The sequence below is a fragment of the Haliotis rufescens genome, unplaced genomic scaffold (assembly GCF_023055435.1).
Source record: "Haliotis rufescens isolate VD_foot unplaced genomic scaffold, xgHalRufe1.0.p SCAF_35, whole genome shotgun sequence".
Lineage (NCBI taxonomy): Eukaryota > Metazoa > Mollusca > Gastropoda > Lepetellida > Haliotidae > Haliotis > Haliotis rufescens.
The window spans coordinates 1,068,726-1,094,463 of NW_025964057.1; the positions used below are offsets into that span (position 1 = coordinate 1,068,726).

Genomic DNA, 25,738 nt, shown 5'->3' on the forward strand with positions numbered 1-25,738 from the left:
TATTAGCTCCAGTGACAACAATCCGTGTACTGATAAAGTCCATCTGGTGTCCCAAAAGCAGACATCTTCTTTGCACGCTTTGTTAGTGATATCACCTTATACCCTTTGAAAAGGTCAAACTTATTCATAAATTTGTTTAACCAATTCTGTCAATACAGTCATTAATTCTTGGAATAGGGTACGAGTTTTTAGATAACGTGTTCACCATTTTCAGGTCAGTACAACATAGGTAGGTGTTGTGAGTGAACATTCCAAACCTTCTCGAACGATCAAGCTTGCAGTGGTTGTTTACAACAAGCAGGGCAGGTAACTCTTATTGACTCACTGGCCACGACAACACTCGACATTAACCAGCGTTTTAGTCATTTGAAGCCAATGACAATACTACAAATAAATTTACAACAATCTCTACTGCCAAAACCATTTTCTATCACCTTAGTTCTATTACCTTTTGCTCAAAATCACACTACTTTAAAGCATGTGGTCAACAAGTGCATTCATTTAGACATGTTTTATTTAGTACAACAAACGGAGATAATTATCAAATATTCCGTCACGTTACGCGTGGTTACTCACAGGCGCGAAAACAGTCTTTCATTGTATTAAACATGGCTTTCACAAACATCGTTCACGCTAGCTGATGGGTTCCCCTTCTCACTACTAATGTTGATGGGGTTTCACTCGTGATTGGGAACATTAACAGCGACGAAGTATCTTCCTGTCCGGTTTTCCTGGTTGGCAGGTCCCCAGCTTGTTGTTGGGGCGAAGGCGTTTTTCTGAAAAGTAAACAATCCATATGAATGCATCACATATTTCGACTAGCTAGCGTCTGCAAACTGTTAATTCAGTTAGTGTTCAACGGGTTCCATGTCTTGGGATCAATATGAACCTTCCATGTAAAAACTGCAAAGCATCTATGACTTTTTAAATTGCAAGTGCTCTATGTTAAACGTACGGGTCCCAGTCTGTAGATTTGTACCACCATAACGATGAGAGTGATAGCAACAGGGGTGACAACTATACACCAGCCAATGCCCTCAGCCCACGGAGGGAACTTGTAGTCTCCATAGTAAGCTGGAGAGTACTGAGTGGCTGACACGATCACGAGGAACTGAAACAAACATGTATATAGTGCATCTGTCTGTATATTACATAATTAATAAATGAATCTGTCAATTCAATTTATTTAATTTAGCTCCACAGAAATATCCTCATACTCTTCACATCATCTCGTCTTTATGCCGTCATGTATTGTTTTATTTTCTTTATGTATCCTAATATTAATCTTTCCACATGAGGCTGACACACCATAATGCAACTGGAATAATTAAGAAGTGACTCCAACGCTGTTTGCGTTTATAGATGTATAAACGTTAAACCTGGCGCGCACACTGTGCCACTCCGTGTAGTTGATTAGCAGTGTGCAGTCCGGTTTGTATATTGATATCTCCATGATCAGAAGCAAAAATATTGAAGTCAATTCGTCTACATTTTAATATGTCAACAATAATAACTTCACCGACTGATTATTTAAACATTTACACAAAAACAGTGAGTGGGTAGGTGGCTGAGCTGAGCTGAGTGAGTGAGAGAGAGTGAGTGAACATTGCTTGATTGGTGATCATCACACGCCACGGAATCATTAGAGCAAGCTCTAAGACACAAGCCGAGAACACCTACAAGTAGGCTGAGGGGAGTCAGGAAGACCCAGTTGATGACCCAGTAAGGGTTGGGTCGGTGGCCAATCATCATCTCGATGTCCTCCCTGAACTGCTTCACACCTGTAGAACAATAACATATATTGTTGCTTCACATGTACACCCTTACTAAAGTCTAAATCAAGATGAGAAAAATAACAATTTATGAAGTAATGTTTTGGTTCTGGATAAAGGAGACGCTTTTAGTTATGACACGTTTTCATCAGACTGTTTAAAGGTTTTTTTTATAATCTAGTCTGATGACACCGATACGATAGAGAGACTGTTTCGCTTTGAGTGCGTGAGTGAGTGAATGAGTGAGTGAGGCAATAAAGGCGACAAAACTCTTTCCATAATCAAAGATATCTCAGCTAAAAACAATGTGCATTGTACGATTCCAACAACATTACAAGCATATGTTTATGAATCAAACGGTGATGATAACAGGTGTTCGCGAAAATGGGTATATTGTGTTACAATAAATGATCATTGCGGTAATAATTTCCTCCACATGTCAACCATTAAACCTTTTTGAAAGCGTTTCTGAGGTCTTGAATGGGCTAACCTTGATCAAACAACTTTTGAGTAAGAGTTATATGACCCTCTTGGAAACCATAGAAAGAGCATGCTTGATTGTACCTCAAAAGTTGTAAAAGGTAGCCACAAAACGCTGAAAAGCTGTTGGAATATCGCTCCACATATAGAAAGATGACTATTGCAAAGTTGAAATCATCCCGCTTGTCATACAATCTTGGACTGCACACTGCTAATCAACTACACGGATTTTAGTTCGTTATAACTGTAGTTCGTTATAAACATACACACAACATATATACAACACATGTCCGGGACTAAAAAAAAAGTTCGTTATATCGGTACGTTCGTTATAAGCGTGTTTGTTATATACATAGTTTACTGTACACTGCTTTTGAAATTGTCCAACTGGACGTTACATTCCTGTTTGTAACATGTACATCAGAGTAAGGTAAGATTGTCTAGTAACAATGCATTGTGTTTAGTATTGCTAATTAAAATTACGATCTAAGTATCCGTACTTGTACCAAGAATATCTCTCTCTTCAAAATTTAATGTTGTCAGCATTTTTCGGAGGTTCTATTTTTCTAGCTTTCAAAATCGATAAATGTCTTCATAATTGGATCAAGAAACATATATTTACACATTACTATTGACAGTGTTTATTTGCATTATGTGCGGAAACAGATAGTCCCTTTCGAAACTATCACAGAGCGTCCATACCATAGACACACATGACGCAGATCAACTGTGCCAGAGCAACGAGCAACAGGTTGTAGCTGGCGATGTACCAGTCCATCAGTGTCAGCATGTTAATACCGCCCTGAGTTGAAACAAAGACGACAATCAGTGCTGCATACAGGTAAATACAACCCTGGATAAAACAGATAATGTAATGTTTGTTTGTTTGTTGTTTAACGCTGCACTCAGCACTATTCCAGCTGTACGACGGCGGTCTGTAAAAAATCGAGGTCTCAACCACAAAATCAAATGATTGATATCATGAGCATCGCCCGACGCAATTGGGATACGATGACATGCATCAACCAAGTCAGTGTGTCTGACCAACCGATCCAATTAGTCGCCTTTTACGGCAAGCATGGGTTGCTGAAGCCCTATTCTACCCCGGATCAGATAATGTAATGACAGCTTCGAACATGTTGAATGACCATTACCTTTGTGCATACAAAGCTTGTATAATCATTTGATTACATTAATAACAGTGAGCCGAAACAGACAATCGATCCACGTCAAAATCTAATAAGTTACATTAGTAATCGTCAGTCCTGCATCAGTATTTGATTTTGTATGTATATATTGGAATCTACAAAGCCCAACTATGCAATGAATGATGATGCAAACCTTTGTGACCATGGGCAACCCAAGGAGGAAGCCAAGCAGACAACAGAAGGCGGTGAAGGCAGTCTTGTGGTGCCTCAGGAAGCGTGGGAAGATGTCACTGATGCCGCTCATCACCGTCTGCATTAATGCAAACTAGGAACAATACAGAAGGAGCTTCTATATCCATTACATCACATCTCCGTTTGCATAATTATTACAGACACACAATGTCTTCAGAGATAGGAATCAATATTATCAAAAGCAATAAAATGCATTTATTGCAATTTCTAAGTTACATAAAAGCGACAAAACCCTTTCTATTATCACAAGAAATCTCTGCTAAAAGCATCATCCATTGTACCATTCTGAGCATGTGTTTTGGCCTCAGTAAAGCTTTCAAAAAGTGTTATTGTAGATATGTGGAGGACATTTTCAAATTTAACGCATCAGTGACAAAAATGATGTATGATGCAATTCCCTATTTTGAGTGAGTGAGTCGGGATTAATGCCGCTTTTAAGAGTATTCCAGTTATATCGTGGCGTATCAGCTTAATGTGGAAGGAAAGCCCGAAGTGATGCAGGTCTAAGACGTTTACCACTTCGGTGAAACCCGCAAGCACGGGTAGGGTGCTGCCAAACCTAGAAACATGTTGGAATGTCCGAAGACACATGTTGAGTGATGTCAATCCTACCTGTGTATCCATCCCCATTGAAAACATCATGAAGAAAAACAGGAAGGCCCACAGTGGGGACAATGGAAGCTTTGCAATGCCTTCTGGGTAAGTAATGAAAGCGAGCCCGGGTCCTGAAACAAAGTAAGCGGTGACTTGTATCATCATATACTGAGTCAAATTAAAAACTTCACATTTTAAAAAGTAACCCCATATATGATATACAACGGACAAATGTATCAGAGAAGATAATTTTTAATCATTAATGTCCAAAGAAGGAATTTAATCAACGGTGGTAACCATAATTTGTTCCAAGCACCTACGGTATTCGGTAATAACATCAACAGTTTAAATCATAAGTCCCAAGCACGAGAATCTGATGGCACACAAGTTCAGTAGCGTTTATGACCACCATGTGCGTTGACAACTGCCACACAACGCCTCCGCATGGACCTTGTGATGCTTGTGAACACATGATTGGGAAGACGACGCCATTGTTGCTGCAAAATGGTGCCAAGATCTTGCAAATTCTATGGTTGGTTCTGGAGAGTGCGCAGACTTCTGCCAAGAGCATCCTAGACGTGTTCGATGGGATTGTGGTCGGGAGACCTTGACGTTGACTCCCGCATTCTGAAGGAAATTCCTTGTCAAAATTGCTGTGTGGGGTCTGGCATTGTCATGTTGGAAGATCAAACCGGGTCCATGTGCTGTCATAAAAGGCAGAAGTTCTGGTGCCAGAACCTGGTCGCGGTAAGCAGCAGCGTTGAGGTTGCCACGGATGACAAGAAGCCTGGAACGTGAATTGCCAAAGAAAGCACCCCACACTATGACACTTCCGCCTCGAAATCTGTCAACTTACTGTACACTGGGCGCCTCCACACCCTCGCCCTACCATCAGCAAATCGAAGATTAAATCGGGATTCATCACTGAAGACGACTTGATTCCAATTCCTCTGAGTCCATCGTAAGTGTCGCTGTGCCCACAATTGACGTTGACGTCTGTGTAATTGAGTCAGACTCGGCCCGCAGTATGGCCGTCGTGCTTGAAGGTGAGCAGTTCTCAGACGGTTTCGAACAGTTTGCGCACTCAGTCTACCCCTACACAGTTCATTTCTGGTTGATGTAACCGTCAAAATTCGGTTACGGAGGTGACGTAAGACAATCTGACGATCCTCTGCATGTGACGTCACAAGTGGTCGACCTGGCCGAAGGCGATCAGCGGTGGTACCCGTTTGCTGTAGACGCGTCTGTAAATCTTAAACAGTCCGTCGACTACAACCCATCGTCCTTGCGACTTCAGCTACGGACGTTCCCGTCTGCAACATGGCGATGGCACGTTCACGTTGCACATTTGAAAGGCGTGGCATGACAAATGGCCATAAAGACTTTTGTTTTCTTGTGTTTTTCTTTTTTTGTTAATGACTGCTAACAAGTATGGCTGAAAACACGTGCGGTATTATGGCCACGTGACCAGTTGCACATGAAAAAACACTTTTGCCACTATAGTGCTGTGCACATGATTTTGATTGATTCACCTGCACAAAAACGGGTGTTATCTGAAGACAATACATGTACGTGGCCATTACTGTTTAAATACACAATAAGGGCCCACAATGATAGCTGGTCAAAATGTTAAAATTTTAGGATGGGGAAGTTTTTAATTTGGTTCAGTATAATTATCACGAGTGGCACATGTACTGACGTCCAAAATGAAAGTTATTAGTAGTATGACCATTTTTACAAATCATACAAGAGACAGCGATTTGCAGAAGTATTTAGAAAGTCATCAAAAAGAATATAACATCACACAAAGTGCTATCAGTGACGATGTCAGAGCCAGCGAATAAATTGGAGACAATCATATGAAGTTGCAATGTTCATTATGCAGATGACAAAATATTCTCAATAACCTGTGTGACCTCCCCGTGTCAGCATACAGGCAAATACTCTTTGTCGCATTAAGATTGACAACTGCATGATCACGCTGGATACGTCGCCAGTGCTTTGTCGCACACCACCATCGATGTAACGTTGGGACTACCCATGGTAGTCTAGTTCAAGGTCCTGAACATGACCTGAACACAACACAGTGGTGTACATTACCCACAATGTCGATATTCACATACTCTGCAATCGGCTCTGATGATGATCTGCTTTGATCGGAAAACAGGAACAGTTGCGCATTCCTGTACCACGTCAATCGATGACGAAAGGTGATGATGAAATACATCGCTCAACAAAGTCAGCTGGGTCTGCTTCAAAACGATGTAAATTCTCAAGAGAAATGATGAACCTGTAGCGTTAGTAGGATTTCTGGTCAGGAGCCTTGGAACCCAGCGTGCTGAAACGTTTGTTATGTCCAGTTAATTCCTCAGATTGCTGTCTCATGAGAGATGCCTATTGTAATACTGTGTGTCACCGATAATTTCAGATGTATTTCAGCAACTTTGTCTTTAGTGGTGGCAGTGGATGGTCTTCCTGATCTCGGACCGGACCAGCTTCGAGGCTCTCTCTCTCCCCTTCTTGAACTCCGCTGCCAAAATCATAACAGTGACAAAGGAGGGAGCATTATTCTCTAAAGTTGACACCATGTCCGCATTGATAGCTGATGGAGTTTGTCCTTCTAGTTGGAGATACCTGGTGACAGCGCTGTAGTCACTTTTGTCCATTTTCATCCACAGAGAATACCCAGTCAAGTTGATGCCTACAGAAATATTCTGCCTGACTGCAGCCTGTAAGCATTGAAAGTATTGCACTGAATACATTTAAACTGTTAATGATATATTATACATCATTCACAATTTGGCTCAGAACGTTTCAGCTACCCCTCGTATTTTAATGCACATTGTGACTAACCTTGGTCGACCACGTTCTCCACGTCCTGGTTGGTGGTGTGAGCCATGAATCCGAGGATGGAGAAAACGGTGAAGCCAGTCAGAATACTGCCCACACAGCTGAGGCCAGTAACTAAAAGTGCATCCCTGTAACAACAGCAAACGCGGCTTTCAAAATAATATTATATGCTTTCTGGCGTGTCAGTCTAAGATGAGAGGAAGACCGAATGTGATGCAGGTCACACATGGCTTATATTTAGGTAACGCAGGGGCTGAACCAGCATTTTTAAAGGGAGGGTTCTAAAATATCAAAATCCTCTCTCAGTCAATTTAACTACCTGCAACATACAACGTTTGATTTTTTAAAAGGGGAGACCCCCATCTGGATCCGATAATGTTAAGCACATGAGCACGGATATGGTGCTGAGGAACCTCAAACTAATGTATCAGCCACAACCACCCGGCACATCCCAAACAAATAAACTCCAACAAAAAGGGTGATTCACACAATCAACTCACCTCTCACAGTTGTTCTTAAACTTGTTGTAACTTGACAAGGTCAACAGACCGCCAAATCCAACACTCAAAGAGTAAAATACCTGACTGGCTGCATCTCCCCACACCTGCATAAGACATGACCATATATCAAGCCACAACAGATTTAAATTCCTGCCAAAAAAATGCAAAATGCTATTATTCTGATTAGTTCAGAAAGAGAACACTGAAACAAACCATAATAAGTTACGATGGCTGGTCAAAAAGCTCTGAGCCTGAATCGCCTGAACTAGTCCATGTTGTACATTGTTTGGGTGTATGGGATAAGTGCATTAGCTATTCCACTGTTAAACGCTGGGCAGCTATGTTTAAGGCTAGGAGAACAAGCCTTGATGATGACCCTAGGTCTGGACGTCCCTCAACTTCCATCAATGGAGATTTAATCAAGGAGATGAATAAGATATCTGCTCGTTGGGTGTCAAAGTTTCAAAATTCTGATCTTAAGGACAAATGAACTGACATTGCCAGTGAAAATTTAGAACTAATAGAGGAGGATTTTCCTCAAATTCAAAAAGAGATTAGTAGCGGGTGATGAAAAATGGGTCAACCACTTCTCTGGCACCAAAAAGATTATGTATTCAAGATCAGTGAAGAAAGTTATGGCCACTGTATTCAGTAAAGCAAAGGGTGTGATCCTTGTTGATTACTTAGAAAGTGAAAAGACCGTTACCAGTGCCTACTATGCTGATATGTTTCATCTATTCTATCAAAGAGTTCTACTATTTCATGACAAGGCCTCTTCTCAAACCTCTCGACTCGTAAAAGGCTGCTGTACTACAATGTTGGTTCAAAGAGCTTCCAAACCCTACATACTCGCTAGACCTGGCACCAAGTGATTTCGACCTGTTTCCTAAAGTAAAAGAGCACTTTCGTGGAAAGTGCTCTGACGACCACAATGACCGCAAAGCTGCCGTGAAAGGGCTTTTCAGGGTGACCTCCTAAAACTTTTTCCTGACTGGAATTGAAAAGCTTCACTGTCGATATGAGAAGTTTATTGAAAAGCAGGGAAAATATGTTCAGAAATAAAATTTTAAACACCTTCACAATTGTAGGTTTTGTTTGTTAGGCTTAGAACATTTTGACCAGCCCTCGTATATCTTATGATGATGTCTACCTTGACATCTTTCAACCGAGGGACATCTGGGGTCATGTAAAATGCGATGCCCTTCTCGTTTCCTGGCAACGTCAATCCTCGAATCATCAGGACCACCAGGATGATGTAGGGGAAGGTGGCGGTGAAGTACACGACCTGGGAGGGAAACAGAAGTAACATATCCATGTGCACATAAACAGATGCAAATTCACAAATTATGCAGGTATTAGAGATATTTTAAAAGAAAAAACAATAAACTGCTGGGGGGAAAAAGTATACACTTAAAAATTGGATTTGACCAACAAAAATACAAACCTTATCAAAGCGTTAGTAGGCTGAAAACAGTCGCCAATAACCATTATTGTTTGTTCCATATTTAGCCGCCATCAAATAAATATGGCTGTATACTCGCTTTTATTACATTTCATTGTAAACTTTAAATATCTGAACATTGGTTTGATGTGTGTATGGAAGTCTTGACTAGATATGGGATATGTTGCAAATATTATCAGAAAACTAGCCGCAGATAATAATTTCAACTTTGTCAGGAAATGTTATTTTTTAAAAATTAATTTATAAAACATATATTTTAAAAGTACCAGAAATGCTTCTCCTTAAGTACTCTCGACACAAATTCACTTTGGCAGCAGCAGTCTTTTGTTTAATGACATCATGTCATTGAACAATTACATCATGGTGACGTCAATTGGCAATTGGAAAGTGTTATTTGTAAAATCACTGATGAAATTAACCTTCATATTTCATTCGATGATCTCGGGTTTTTGCTAACAATTTTAGAATACATTCATGACAATGTATACAGACATTTCCCACTAGAGATTGCGAATCATTAGTTTGTGGTACAGTACCTTACCGGATGATTTGATTCCTTTCTTCAGACAGACGAAGATGAGGAGCCAAGTAAGGAATAGACACATGGTGTTCTTTAGACTGAACCCTCCCAAATCTTCAAACCCATCCGATTCGTGGAGACGAAGCACATAGCGCCAAAAATACAAATATCAGAATAATTGTATTTTCATCATTGTAGTATTGCATTCAATAAATTATACCTGTATCTGATAATCAAAACCTTTTTCCTTTGAGATGATTAATTAAATCTACTTATGGAAGACTTTTACTTTCTAATATGTGTGTCAATGATTACGGAAATGTAGAATACGAGATTCGGACAAATACAAGAACTGATACTTACTGCCAGTATTCAGCACTGGCTGAGGTATAGGTGATCTTGCAACTCTTGGTAATCTCATTCTGGATCATGGCAGAGGTTAGGTTGCTGGTACTGATGAAGGTGGAGTTGTAGACATCGGAAATGTTGCCGAGGAGACGGTCTACACAAGGTTGATTGTACAACTCCTCTGTAGAAGAATGCATAATAATTTACATACAAACTAAAGGATATATATAAGAGAATGACATGAAAGTGTACCAGCCTAACCGCATGATCTATTTTGTCGCCTGTTACGACATGCGTAGGTTCCATAGGGATCTGTTCCAAACCGCAATGCCAATGGGGACCAGTTGTGTATTGTATTGCTCTGTGTTTATTCAAATGTTTCAATCAGTAACAACACACAATGTGTGTTACATCTAAAGGTGTCTGTACACCTACTGAACAAAGTCATTGTTTTGTTGCTCTCGTCCATCCCGTCCAGTAATGGATAGAGCTCCGTCCTGCAGGAGTTGGTGTTCCAGGGATTGCCACACGACTCCCAGGGCACTGAGCCATCCAGGCTGACGAAGCTGACAAACATGTAGTACATGGCGTACATGACGACAACGTTGAAATAGATGGAAGCCATGCTGCTGGTGGTTACCATGGCAACTCCGGTACCTGAAACGCATGTACGAAAAGACAAGAAATCAATACCAACCATCCTTGATGTACACAAGGCGTAAAATGAAGTGTTTTGACTGACAGTTTCAATGAAGCATGCCAAACATATTTTCACGGACTATTTCACATGCACAGAAGCATGTTTTAAAACTGCTGATGGCGTATTGGCCGCACTTGTACATTTTTATTTTAGCTGGCACTCGGGAACACTCATTCATCAGATATTAACAATTTCGTCAGAAAAATATGTTTAATAATAGAAATCAATTATCATCTGCGAATGGTATCATGCAGATCTATTACCCCAACGCAATTATTTCATTACCTGTGAATGCTGGAGAGATCTTCCACACTGTGATGGGACCTTCAGAGGCGAACTGGCCAAGCGCGAGCTCGAGAAAATACAACGGCAGTCCTACCACCAATATCATAATGAAGTACGGAATGAGAAACGTGGCTGCAAACAAAATGAATATCTGTCAACACCTGTTGTTATTTGTGTATCAGAAGAACCTGTTGATAATTCACTTTGACCCAGGCAAACCATTAGTCAAAAAACTAATAATGCCATTCAGACAAAATGGCCAACAATCAGCAAGATCACACATTATAAAATGTCCTCCTGAGGACTACGATGTGTGATAGACATTACCTCCTCCATTCCTGTAGCAGAGGTAGGGAAACCTCCAGACTGTTCCAAGGCTGACAGAGTAGCCGATACAAGACAGCAGGAACTGGGCCTTGTTTCCCCAGGATTCTCTCTCTACAACCTGAAGTGAAATGTAACGTCCACAATCAAAATCCTGAAGGCAGAATGTCGATTTGAGTCATTGATAGGGAATGCATCTTCACCTTATTTTGTATTGTATGGAGATTGCCTCCGTGGTTTGGTGGATAGAGCAACCGCCCGGAGAGCGGAAGGTTGGTGGGTCCTTACATTGCTTGAGCACGAGCGCTGAGGAAAACTTGATAAAGGGACAAAGGGATGTCTCTCAATTTCTGGTAGAGTCGGTATTGCGAAACTTTGATCTATGTCAAAATGCCTTGTCCCTAAAACAAGGACTGGTCGGCTCGGAGTCAGTATACTGTGTCTGAGTGGGGTATTCATGTTAAACTGCAGCATGCTATCTCCATGGACGAGCACTCTAAATCGGCATCAGTACTAGTCCGGACTAGTACAAGCAAACACACACACACACACTCTCACACTCACACTCACACTCACACACACGTGCATGCATGTCGCTATATAAGTGAAATAATCTTGGACACGACGTTAAACCCAATTTCACCTCATCTAACATATCAAAAGAGGTTGAGGACATATAGACACTTATGCACGCAGGGACTTACGCACTACGCACGCAGGTCGGTGGTTCAGTCCCCGGACGTGTCCTACCAAAAGGTGTTACGCACTTACACATACACGGGCACTTACGCTAGCACTTGCGCACGCAGGTCAGCGGTCCGATCTCAAGACGCGTCACACCAAAATATGTTAAACACGCCGGCAATTTCCACTACAAGACGAAACTTATGCATGCAAGCAATCAACGTCGTTTTTATATGACAAATCAACCAATACATTTGGACATCAGCTTATAGACTTTGTACATCTTTTGGTAGGAATATACTGAATGACAGGTGGGGGAAAGATGCATTTCACATTTAAAGGATCTCTGTGAGCATGCGTGGTTGACTGTACCAAGAAATCGTCCAACCAATAAAGAATGAAATATCCTGGGTGCCGTTGTACAAAGCGATCTTAGCGCTGAGGTGATCGTAACTCCCATACCTTAACATAGTTTTACGACAGTCGTAGCGCTAAGGTTGTTTTGAACAACGGCACCCTGGTACACAATGATTGGGTAAGCCCTGTAGGACCTCAATGTCATGATGAACGGGTAGAGGCATGCAGACATGGGCACGATTTTCACGAGGTGCTTGAAAACCTGTGTTTGCATGTTTGAAGACAGAATCGATGCACATCAAAGAGCACAACAACATTTGCTGCTGAGGATTGCAACAACTGAATGCACTTATGCCAACTCAATCTCAAAAACTTTGTTTGACGACCAAAGAATTAGGCAGATGCACAGGCATGCTCGAAGCTGGGTCAATACAACGTTACTTTGCAAACGTTTTTTGTGTCAGCCAAATTGTGACCAGCACAGCATGGACTCGATACCATGCGTTTGGATCAGCTCCCAGGGAACATTGTCACACAGCATTCCACCACACAGCGGGAAGACAGATTTCTCCTGATTCCAGCTTGATTGTGTTTGTTGTTTAACGCCACACGCAGCAATATTACAGCAATATGACGGCGGTCTGTAAATAATCGAGTCTCAGCTAGACAATCCAGTGATTGACATCATGAGCATCGATCCGCGCAATTGAGATACGATGACATGTATCAAGCAAGTCAGCGAGCCTGACCACCTGATGCTATTAGTCGCCTCTTATGACAAGCATAGTCGCCTTTTACAGCAAGCATGGGTTGGTCCGGAGGGGACATCATTTTATCGAGTTCAACTACGGCCGTGAGAAAGCGATAGCACTTGACTAGAAAGCGATAGCGAGAAAGCAAGAGTGAGAAAGCGATAGAGCGAGACGAGAAAGAGAAAGCGAGAAAGCATGAGTGAGAAAGCGATAGAGCTAAAAAGCGATATTCAGTGATAGAGCGAGAAAGCGATATTTCCAATTAGTCTGCCCAATCTGTGCAGGGTTTAGTTCAAAGGGAGGCTTTGTTGCCATTTGCAACAGTGAAATGGATCCTAATGGAGTACCTAACATATGTTATCAACCGAAATTCTTTTTTTAAAACATTGGTTGGCACTGGTTCTGGTTATAATTCTTGTGAACAGCATGTGGATCTTGCTAATTTACTACAATACAACAAAATAAACAAAAAGACTAATTATAAGTGAAAAACCTAATTATAAGTGCCTTATTAGTATTTCGATATTTCTATTGTATCTGGTGGATACAGAAAGTACATGATCTAGACTACCAGTTGTCAGACTTTCGGTGGGTTATTGGGTTAGACTTTGTCTGCTAGCGATAAGGTGCCTCACTCTGGCAGCGTTGGTTCGAATCCCGGATGGGGCTCAACCTTAAACAGTACTAGATTCTGTACTTTACTGAGAAGGTGTTATCCCAAACGTAACATGTGTTGATTACAATTTATCTGTTGATTTAGATAAAAACAAGCTACTTGTATTCAAGAATGGTAGCATGTGTCAAGATGAAATAAATAGTTTTATCTTGACACACAGATAGAATGTGAAACATTATATTCGTACCTTCGAATAATATTTTCTTAATCAGCGGCATGGAATAGACATGTTGCTAGTACCACGTTGCAAGCAGAAAAGGTTCTGTGTTGTTTATTTAGGAGATTGTCAGCAATTCAAACTCAACCAAAATAACACATAGATCAAAATGTGTGAGACAAAAATTTGTCCTATTTTGTTGCACGGTTCAGAAATTTTGGATTTAGATAATTGTAAAGAAATTGAGACGATTCATTTAATGTCATGCAAGTAAAATGATCATGTCAAGTGGTAAAACGAGAATATGGTATATATCCCATATAAATGTGCTTAGAAACGTGGTGTAAAATACTGTTAAATTGTCAAAAAATGTTATTTTATGTTTTTGCAAAAAATCGAACTTTCAACAGGGTATCAAAGATTAAGTAATTGCTCCATTTCAATGGTTTTGTTCATATTTGGAAACATCAATCTGTAACATTCTTTCATCTATTTCAGAATTTGCATTTCAATTAAATTTTCAGACGAACAAAGTTTTGAGGCCCTCCAAAAACGGTTTTAAAAATTCTAGTTATTCTTTGTATATAATATCATTAAATATATTTAATATCTCTAAGTTTAGACAGTGACTTTCAAAACTAAGATGCAGTTTCCATCTGTTAAGAATTAAACCGGAATGTACTGCAAACAACCAAGAAACGAGAGAGTATGTTTACAGTGTAACAGATTGTATGTAGAAGATGAGTACTATTTTATCCTTGTTTTTATATGTGTGTCATGTCGTGAGGAATTTCATATCAACATTATTTATACATCCTTCAATAAATATATTAAATGTGCTCATGCCCAGTAAAAATTATGATATGTTTAAAGAATCTGGCGATGTATGTGTACTTTTCAAAAAAAGAAACGCAAAACCAAATTCGTGTGAGGTAGGAAATTACATTTATACAAGGAACCGTACAAGGTATTGAGCCAAAATGATGTGGAGAGAACACTTGATGATCGTAGTCATTTCAGTTATCGGTACATACGAAAAACCCAAAGTGAAGGTCAGCTACCATCAATAATGCGTATGTCCCCCGATAGCCACCTGATATCTCCTGCCCATAGAAGAGACGAGTATGGGAATCACATCCTGAGGAATGGTATCCCACTCGGCCTGCAACGCAAAAGCCTACAGCTGCAATGTCTGAGGTTGTGGTTGACGTCGGCGTAGCCGTCTATCCAATGCATCCCAAAGGTGCACTATCGGGTTCAAATTGGGGGATCTGGAGGGCCAGGGGAGAACATCAACGTTGTTGTTGTGTAGACAAGCTCTCGGGATCCGTGCTGTATACGGGCGAGCGTTGTCCTGCTGGAATACATCGTTTCCGTTGACTGCAATTGGGAGGACGTGTGCTAGGAGAATTTCGTTGATGTATCACTGAGTCGTAAGATTGCCCTGGATATGGACCAATCCTGACCTACCATGGTGAGAGATACCCGCCCACATCATAACGCTACCCCCACCAAACCTGTCCACTTCCTCTACGCAGCTTCCGGCGTAACGTTCTCCTGGACGTCTGTAGAACAGTGCACCTGGTGAAACCTTGATTTCGTTGCTGAACGAGTCATGTCTCCATCTCACTTGAGGCCATACCCTGTGTTGATGACACCAATGCAGTCGTTGTTGACGATGTTGTCGATTCAATATGACGCGTCGAACAGGACGTCTTGCTCGTAGACCTGCTGCTCTTTAACGGTTTTGTACGGTCTGGTCGGGGATTCTGCACAGTCCCTGTATTTGGGGTGCGGTTGAAATTGAAAACCCAAGCTTCAGCTGATCGGGATTCCCCTGTCTGCAAGCGGCAAATGACGTTGTTTCTTTGTACTTCTGTTAATCTTGATACGTTGCTGAACTGTCACTGTACGAGTATGATAGACACACTGGGTGCGCTTTTTCCGAATCATACGTGTTTCCCGACTAATGGTTAGCATGTCCATGTTGTGATGATTTTGAAAAGGGACATTGGTCACAGACACTATAACACATTAAACCTCTTCATTTTGCACCTCTTGGTCCGCTAATACTTTTATGGCGGACGATGTGAACATTTTTTTGTGAAATTGATCGTGTGAACTTTTGCCGGAACTACTTTCCGGGGTTTCCCCGAATTCTCGATTGGTGTTTATGATCAACTCGTTTTTCTATTTTCTTTTTAATCCCTGCATTTATCAGCAATATAATTAATTTAGTATTTTTGCCTGGTCTTGTAACATTTCATTTGACTTATAAATAAATAATGCTTTGGTTCGGGTGTTTGATGTCGTCTAGCTGCTACATGAAACTAACTGGGTTGTCCTTACGGTGATTTGGACACGGAATCTTTCAATACTAATAACGTAAGTAAAGAAAACTAATTCTGTAAAATTACTGAGGGAAACGAAATTGATTTATTGAGCGAAATTGACTTTGATGCCTTGTTTGCACGAATCAAAACAATGTAGTACCCTGCTCAGATGTGGCCGCTGACACAGAGCAAACGCGACTGCTCCTGATCAATCCCAAACGTAAACCCGATTCACTATGTCATCGGGAAAAAATCTAAGATTTTGAGAAACCATAAAACATAAACATAATTTGTTTTAAAAAACATAAAACTTGCCTGTTCTACCGATTGGTCATCGGAGAAGAGAAAATCTACAAGTTTCAGAGCACTCGGTTCAATCCCCACCAGTCCATTCCGCATCGTCCGAATTGCTTTGCGATTATCCAAACACAAGTAACACATTCATAAATCGGTGATATTCCCAATTTGCTAGTGCCATGAGAGGGTTCACGCGTCGGGGTGTTTTCAATGACTGCGCCATAAACATCATTTTCAACAGCAGTAAGTATAAATTTCATCCACATGCTCCCGTTCGACACAAAATGCACCTCTTTACAAACTTATGGACGTCATATATAAATCTGCGCTTGAAGGTTGACCACGCCTCGGTGCATCGAGGTCATGTTTATATTTTTGTTCACCTTCCTGTAACCTATTTTTAACATTTGATTTATCCCAAGTATTGTTTGTAAATTTGTTCAGAGAATGAAATTATGCTGACGTATTTCTAGATTATGTTGTATATATTCAAAGAACTATCTTTCTGAGTATGAGTGGGGAAACGTATGTGACCGAGAGCCGACAAATACCGACAAAATAAAATTGTTGCTATGTTCTTCGGCGAAACCAGAGGAATTCAAATTTAAGCAAACATTGTTACGATATTATTCGGCGAGACCAGTAAACTACAAAGTATGAAATTATAAGCATTGAACGTCAGTTTGGATGCAAGCTCGGAGGTTCACACAGTTTAACCAGCGCTTTTAAATCATTCACACTTCAATGAACCCATCCAAACTGACATTTAATTCTTAATTAAACATAAAACTGATGGTATACAAGAACTGGGACAAAGATCTGTTTGGAATCCCCAAAGAGTACATTTAAGTATGTTGAAACCGACTACCATTGTTTATGTCTAGCTATTGCCCACCGTCTGTATCGTCTTCCATACTTTCTGTTCAATTCTTCCAATGACCATGTACTTATGTAAACACAGTATGTACACATGGTGAGGGAAACAAGCGTTGTAAATGTCAAATACAGCTTACAGTACAAGGATGTTCTCGTTTCAAACAATAATTTCTCAATTAAATATTTATGTATTATCTGTTAAGATATGTTCTGATAGACAAATATGAAAATGAATAAGTTTTTACCTCCACTGCCATGCTGGTACGTCCGTGCGTTGTCTTTCAGTGGTCGCAAAGAATTAAACTAAGGGCAGAATATGTTAGGAATATTTTAAGGGCCCTTAACACCTATTATATGCCCAGGCATTTGGATGGGGGTACCCAGAACTGGTTGGCAAGTGATCTGTAACGTAGAATACCACCTGTACCATATGACACCAAACCCCCAATTTCAAAAGACGTCGGGCTGGATGTCATGCTCTAAGTCCTCGGCAATGTTAAGAAATTGGTCATGGGTGAATGAAAAAAATTCGCATATATAATACGTATCACCAATGTCATCACAGGACAGTTCAAATAGCTTGCGGTGAACAACCTCCCAAATTAGTGTGAGCAAACAAACCGTCCTGAAAGAACTTAAAAATCATGGGAGCTGTACATAATCCAAGGTATATCATTATGTGACCCGAAAATGATTTAATTATATATATTTAGTTAATTGTCACTGAAAACAAATCGCAAAATGATAATTAATTTTAGGCCTGATCTGCTATGATTTATATACCATGAAGGCTGTCAAGTGATCTTTTATAAGATGAGGGTTTACTCCGTTGTTCTGGAGACATCTCAATCCAAGTTAACGAATAGTATCTGTTAAGATCCCAATTTCAGGAAATCTGTATCTATGGCATTACAAGACAAGATGACACTGATCAGTTTTCGCCGCGAATAGTTTCAAGGTGTCTGATGCGGGGTAAAGCAATATTTACTCACTCACTCTGATCATTTAAAATACTTTTTGTATGCTCAAAAGCCTAATTTGAAAGATAATGACGAGTCCATGTTCATGCCGGTACTCAGTAGGTCTTCACTTAAGAAGGGTTTTCAAAATAAAACATCCAAGAACATGATGACACTTTCTTTTCCCCTTCAGTATAAATGTAGTTAATGTGGGTCAAACCCTGTTTATGTTCTCTGAACTTCAATACAGCCTTTGAGGGTGTAACGCGTGGATGATTATCAAGGACCAATGTACGTAGGTCAATATATGTGACCACGTGTTCACTTTGTGGTACAGAGATGTATAGGCCTATGTTTGATTGTATCTAGACAAAGTGTAAACAATGCGTAGATGATGTTGATATCCGTGTGGGTGACTGTATCTAGACAAAGTGTACAATATGCGTTGATGAAGTAGATATCCGTGTGGGTGACTGTATCTGTACAAAGTGTACAATATGCGTAGATGATGTAGATATCCGTGTGTGTGACTGTGTCTAGTCAACGTGTACAATATGCGTAGATGATGTAGATATCAGAGTGGGTGACTGTATCTAGACAAAGTGTAAAATATGCGTAGATGATGTACATATCCGTGTGGGTGACTGTATCTAGGCAAAGTGTACAATATGCGTAGATGATGTACATATCCGTGTTGGTGACTGTATCTAGACAAAGTGTACAATATCCGTAGATGATGTAGATATCCGTGTGGGTGACTGTGTCTAGTCAACGTGTACAATATGCGTAGATGATGTACATATCCGTGTGGGTGACTGTATCTAGACAAAGTGCACAATATGCGTAGATGATGTAGATATCCGTGTGGGTGACTGTATCTAGGCAAAGTGTACAATATGCGTAGATGATGTAGATATCAGTGTGGGTGACTGTATCTAGACAAAGTGTACAATATGCGTAGATGATGTAGATATCCGTGTGGGTGACTGTATCTAGACAAAGTGTACAATATGCGTAGATGATGTAGATATCAGTGTGGGTGACTGTATCTAGACAAAGTGTGCACAATGCGTAGATGATGTAGATATCAGTGTGGATGACTGTATCTGGACAACGAGTACAATATGCGTAGAGAATGTAGATATCAGTGTGGGTGACTGTATCTGGACAACGTGAACAATATGCGTAGATGATGTAGATATCCGTGTGGGTGACTGTATCTAGACAAAGTGTACAATATGCGTAGATGATATAGATATCCGTGTGGGTGATTGTATCTAGACAAAGTGTACAATATGCGTAGATGATGTAGATATCCGTGTGGGTGACTGTATCTAGACAAAGTGTACAATATGCGTAATTGATGTAGATATCCGTGTGGGTGACTGTATCTAGACAAAGTGTGCACAATGCGTAGATGATGTAGATATCAGTGTGGATGACTGTATCTGGACAAAGTGTACAATATGCGTAGAGAATGTAGATATCAGTGTGGGTGATTGTATCTGGACAACGTGAACAATATGCGTAGATGATGTAGATATCCGTGTGGGTTACTGTGTCTAGTCAACGTGTACAATATGCGTAGATGATGTAGATACCCGTGTGGGTGACTGTATCTAGACAAAGTGTACAATATCCGTAGATGATGTAGATATCCGTGTGGGTGACTTTATCTAGACAAAAAGTACAATATGCGTAGATGATGTAGATATCCGTGTGGGTGACTGTGTCTAGTCAACGTGTACAATATGCGTAGATGATGTAGATATCCGTGTGGGTGACTGTATCTAGACAAAGTGTACAATATGCGTAGATGATGTAGATATCCGTGTGGGTGACTGTGTATAGACAAAGTGTACAATATGCGTAGATGATGTAGATATCCGTGTGGGTGACTGTCTCTAGACAAAGTGTACAATATGCGTAGATGATGTACATATGCGTGTGGGTGACTGTGTATTGACAAAGTGTACAATATGCGTAGATGATGTACATATCCGTGTGGGTGACTGTATCTAGACAAAGTGTACAATATGCGTAGATGATGTACATATCCGTGTTGGTGACTGTATCTAGACAAAGTGTACAATATGCGTAGATGATGTAGATATCAGTGTGGGTGACTGTGTCTAGTTAACGTGTACAATATGCGTAGATGATGTAGATATCCGTGTGGGTGACTGTGTATAGACAAAGTGTACAATATGCGTTGATGAAGTAGATATCCGTGTGGGTGACTGTGTCTAGTCAACGTGTACAATATGCGTAGATGATGTAGATATCCGTGTGGGTGACTGTATCTAGACAAAGTGTACAATATGCGTAGATGATGTAGATATCCGTGTGGGTGACTGTGTCTAGTCAACGTGTACAATATGCGTAGATGATGTAGATATCCGTGTGGGTGACTGTATCTAGACAAAGTGTACAATATGCGTAGATGATGTACATATCCGTGTGGGTGACTGTGTAAAGACAAAGTGTGCAATATGCGTAGATGATGTTGATATCCGTGTGGGTGACTGTATCTAGGCAAAGTGTACAATATGCGTAGATGATGTAGATATCAGTGTGGGTGACTGTGTCTAGACAAAGTGTACAATATGCGTAGATGATGTAGATATCCGTGTGGGTGACTGTATCTAGACAAAGTGTACAATATGCGTAGATGATGTAGATATCCGTGTGGGTGACTGTATCAAGACAAAGTGTATAATATGCGTAGATGATGTAGATATCCGTGTGGGTGACTGTATCTGGACAACGTGTATCTGAAGATATATATCTATGTAACCGTGTAATTGTGCAATCAGTCAACAATATGGTGAATGGTGAACAATATGTGATTGAGTGAAAAGGGGTAGCACCCCTTGAATGTTAGTAAGTGTGAGAACACATAATGTCATTTAGGAAGTGGTCAGATGTAACAAATGGTATAGTTGGGATAACATTTTCGTTGTAAAGTACAGATTCTCGTACTTGGTTTGGTTGAGTGCCGTCCGGGATTCGAACCAACACTGTGAGAGTGAGGCACCTAATCCCCAAAACACAAAGTCCTCGATCTAACCAACTCAGTCATCGACGCTTCCACAAAATGGTACGAGAATCTTTATTTTCCTGAGAAAATGTTGTTCCAAATATAACATTTGTTATAAGCGTAAGATGGTGTATTTACGTGTCACGCATTACAAAGGCTATGGTTATTTGAAACAATGCTTTTGTGCAAAACATGACAAATGACATGCTGAGAGCTTGATTTGTTTAGTGAGAACACAATCCTTTCATGATATGTAATGCTAGAAAAATAGGGTTCTCGGGTGTCCTCAGGTGTTCTCGGGTGTTTACCTGAGGAGTTTCGGAGATGGCCGATGGCAAATACTGACTGTCCCTCGCATCACTTGTGTCCATTTGGATTATTCCTACATACTACTGTATGAGCGTTTCCACTTTATAATACAAGTAAAGGCTGGTGTCATTGTACGATAGACAAGCCTCCAGGTAGCAGTGCCGAACTGCAGAAAATCACCAAATTGCATGCAGTGCGGAACTGTAGACACTGTGGCTTATTCCTTCTGTTTGTTTGTTTGTTGTTTAACGCCGCACTTAATGACGGCGGTCTGTAAGTGATAGAGTCTGGACCAGACAATCCAGTGATTGACATCATGAGCATCGATACACGCAATTGGGATACGATGACATGCATCAACCAAATCAACGAACCTGACCACCCGATCCCGTTAGTTGCAAACAAACAGCAAAATGTTACCATGGTAACATGCATATTTCGCTGTACCCACACTCATATATATATATATATATATATATATATATTCAAAAAATTTAAAGCGCTCTATTCTATTTTCCTTTCGGGTCATGGTACAAGCTAGGGCAATAACTGGTCTGATGCCATGTGAAGCATCGGAATTTAGTCAGAGATGTCAAATATTTATTCGTTCTGCCATATATGTATCCCTGAAACAATGTTGAAATTAATCAGTGTCGTGCGACCGCAAATTGTATTGGTAATCTTCATTTTGTTAACTACACGAACAGTTATCCACAGCTGAGATGTGAATGTTTACCATCGGTTCTGACGCGTAACACACGTGCAACAAACCCTACGATCCGGCGACTCTAAATCCCTGCAAAATGTGCAAATATTATGACCAATAAGGTAACTAGAAATATACATGGTTAATGTAGGAAAGTCCCACAAAGCTGTTGGTTGGCTACATACGTTAAGGCTAGGAGCAGATTGACGCCAGAAACATATTAAGCAACGATCGCGACCGGCTCGGCTTGATCACGAGACAACCCTTTGCCCCAGGCAAATGTCTGAAGGAGAACTGGACGTTGTCACCACTGACATTGATAAATCAGCAGGTTTGAGTCCAATGAGGGTGACCACGCGTCTTGTGCTGTTAGATCGTCATCACAGGGACATTGGGCATGTTGTCTGGGAAGACGTTGCTGGAAACATCGAGGTAGATGCACTGGCCGAGTGAGATCAGGTTCTTTAGTGTCACAGAAGGGCGTATTCGTGTATGGCGACACGGATACGCGACATACACGCCCAGGAACATACGCCTTTCAGTCCCATTTGGTGAAGGAGTAGTCATGATGTGGGGATTCCCTTCCCATGACTGCAAACTGGACATGGTCGTTATGCATGGTGACAGGTACATGCGTCAAGTAATGATCCGATCGTTGTACAACATTTTAATAACCACCTCTGCCTACCAGACCCGTCTACATGGACGACAATGCGAGACCATATCGTTCTCCACAGGGAGTTTCTCAAGCACAACTCCATCACGACTGTCCCTTTGCCCGCCACGAGGACAGATCTAAACCCGTTGGACACGTTACAGAATTTAGACCCACAGAAGTCAATCTACAGCAACTGGCACATGCATTGTGCCAATACACCTCTTGCAGAAAGAACATGACCGTTTTGTACGGATAAAATAGAAGATGAAAGGCATGTTTTATGATATTGTCCACACCATGAACATCTTAGGTTTTATCTTATTTCCAAATATCGTCAGATATGTTCTGATTTTGATTTACATGAAGTAGCTTTTATACTGTCCAGTCCAGAATGGAATTGTACAGTGCCAAGACCTTCAAGGATATTGTAACAGCCAGATTGCTTGCTTTACACCATGTAGTATTAGAGATTATTGTTTTGTATATATATTTTTGTCATTTATATCTTGTTTAATATATATGAAAGTGTATGGTTTTACGAACGTTTTATAGTCTCTCATAACTGGGTGTGGCTCGTTACCCTTTATGCTTTTATACTAATAAAATTGTATTATATATGTAACGCTGTGATACTCAAATACGGGGTAGAATAGGTCTTCAGCAACCCATGCTTGTAGTAAAAGGCGACTATGCTTGTCGTAAGAAGGGACTAACGGGATCGGGTGGTTAAACAACAAACAAATTTACAAACAAACAGGATTTCCGATATTCAGAACTATTATTGAATCGGGAAATGGTTTCACTCAATTTCGATGTATTTCAGTGCAAGTTAGAGATCGAAATTGACAGAACCTCGAATGAACCAACCAATGAACGAAAGTGTCGAGTCATATTGTTGATGTGAGTATGATCCGCAAATTTAATTCGCCCTGACCGTGATTCAGTGTTGTCGAGTTTATGAACCATAGCTCGAAGGAGTTCATAGGATCTGTGTCATCTGGCCGATTTCCTCACTGGCCTGTGTCGCCGTAGTGTTTACCAGTACAACACGTTTGAGAAACGCTCCATTAACATCTCCATTATGTCAAGTATTCATGTATTCGGTTTGTGTATACATTTATCCTGCCGTCTACATATAAAGTACCGGGTTCACCGAGCGCTGTACAATCAAATTCAGTAACCAGGTCGAATAAACATTTAGGTCATTGTCGGTGTTACCTTCCGATACCCATCTTGAAAGTGGCGTACTTTCAAACATTGATTATCTGCCGTGACAGATTCCATTTTTCCTGAAAGGCAAAATAGTGATAAAATATTTAGTGAATGCGTCACTGAAAATCATTAAGAACATATTTACTCACTCATCAATAATGAGAGCTGTAATGGGAGCACCAACGACTCGGTGCATCTTAATTCGGTCCACACACCATACATAGTTTATTGCAGCCCAGGGCTAGTTCCACCGCTTTCGTTGTCTGCCCTGGGTCGGGTAGCCTAGTGGTTCAAGCGTTCGCTCGTCACGCCCAAGACCCGGGTTCGATTCCCGACATGGGTACAATGTGTGAAGCCCAGTTCTGGTGTCCCCCGCCGTGATGTTGCTGGAATATTGCTAAAAGCGGCGTAAAACCATTCTCACTCACTCACTAAAAGATGGGTATTTGTTGTCACACTGCATGCATATGTCGCTCGGCGATTTCTAAGATGCTATAGTTATGTCCTGATTTCCTCAGTCTCTGGGCGAGCGAGTTGGGCCAGGGATCCGCCATATTCATTCCGTTCCACTCTACTTCTATTCTGAGTTTGTAGAGTGAATTCAGATATGCGCTTTCAGATGTGTATCAATTAGATAATTAATTACGGAGGAGGGATGACTGCACCCTCAAAAGTTGCAAGCCTGCTTACTGAGTTTTCCTGCTTGTCGGTGGGTTCCACAACCAATGTGGTCATGGATATGTCCCGGGTGATAGTTGTTTACAGCCCGGACGTACAGCGCTTGTAAGAGCCTGCTGTTTGTCGTATAGGATGTTTATACCGGGCGTGGGAAACTCAGAATCATATTTTCTCTTTAATGATACTGAAACTATAGTGAATAGAACTACATTATCATTGTTAGTTCTTGTATTGTTATATGTAATTTAATATAGAGAATCTCACCCAAGTGTATTTTGATATCAAATACAACAAAACGAGTTGATAAAAGTGGAAAAGCTCCGAGGCTTGATATATTTGATATCAAAGGACACGAGGGTGAGATTTTATTTACTATCCAGCATCATTCTTTTCAGAATACAAAAAATAAATTCAGTTTGTAGACACTAATAAAATGTGTCTTAAGTGTAAAAAGTACTGATAACAGCTTCAGTAGCAGAGCCATTAGTGTTATCATTTGATTATGACGTGATGGTGACCAGTGACGTTACAATGGTCTGCAAAGCATCGGGATGCAATTTTATCTACAATATAGATATCGCTTTATCTCACCCAAGCGATATCGACTGTGAGAGCCAGTTTTGGATGATAAAATTAAATAATGTTCACCACTCCAAAATGACACCTGTATAATGTTGGAATATTTGCCATAGTTTGCAAGTCGATCATGTGTAACGCTCCATACCGACTTTGAATCACCAACTCACCTTACAAACTTCGAATATTTGCCATAGTTTGCAAGTCGATCATGTGTAACGCTCCATACCGAC

General features: G+C 40.7%; 1 protein-coding gene across 2 annotated transcripts; it reads right to left on the reverse strand.

The window, feature by feature from the left end:
- Window positions 1-510: 510 nt before the first annotated feature.
- On the reverse strand, window positions 511-25,738 carry LOC124134498 (sodium- and chloride-dependent glycine transporter 2-like). Of its 2 annotated transcripts, none has more exons than XM_048381094.1 (15): window positions 25,676-25,738; window positions 11,239-11,356; window positions 10,912-11,043; window positions 10,362-10,583; window positions 9,942-10,107; window positions 9,595-9,733; window positions 8,747-8,881; window positions 7,597-7,700; window positions 7,100-7,224; window positions 4,265-4,377; window positions 3,594-3,725; window positions 2,955-3,054; window positions 1,681-1,781; window positions 956-1,111; window positions 511-776 (listed from the first exon to the last, which is right to left on the reverse strand). In XM_048381094.1, exons 3-15 carry the CDS (start codon window positions 11,015-11,017, stop codon window positions 678-680), a joined length of 1,698 nt encoding a protein of 565 aa, XP_048237051.1. In that variant the 5' UTR covers window positions 11,018-11,043; window positions 11,239-11,356; window positions 25,676-25,738; the 3' UTR covers window positions 511-677. The 2 variants fall into 2 exon arrangements, with proteins under 2 accessions (XP_048237051.1, XP_046355298.2); XM_046499342.2 differs by lacking the exon at window positions 25,676-25,738 and adding an exon at window positions 17,613-17,782.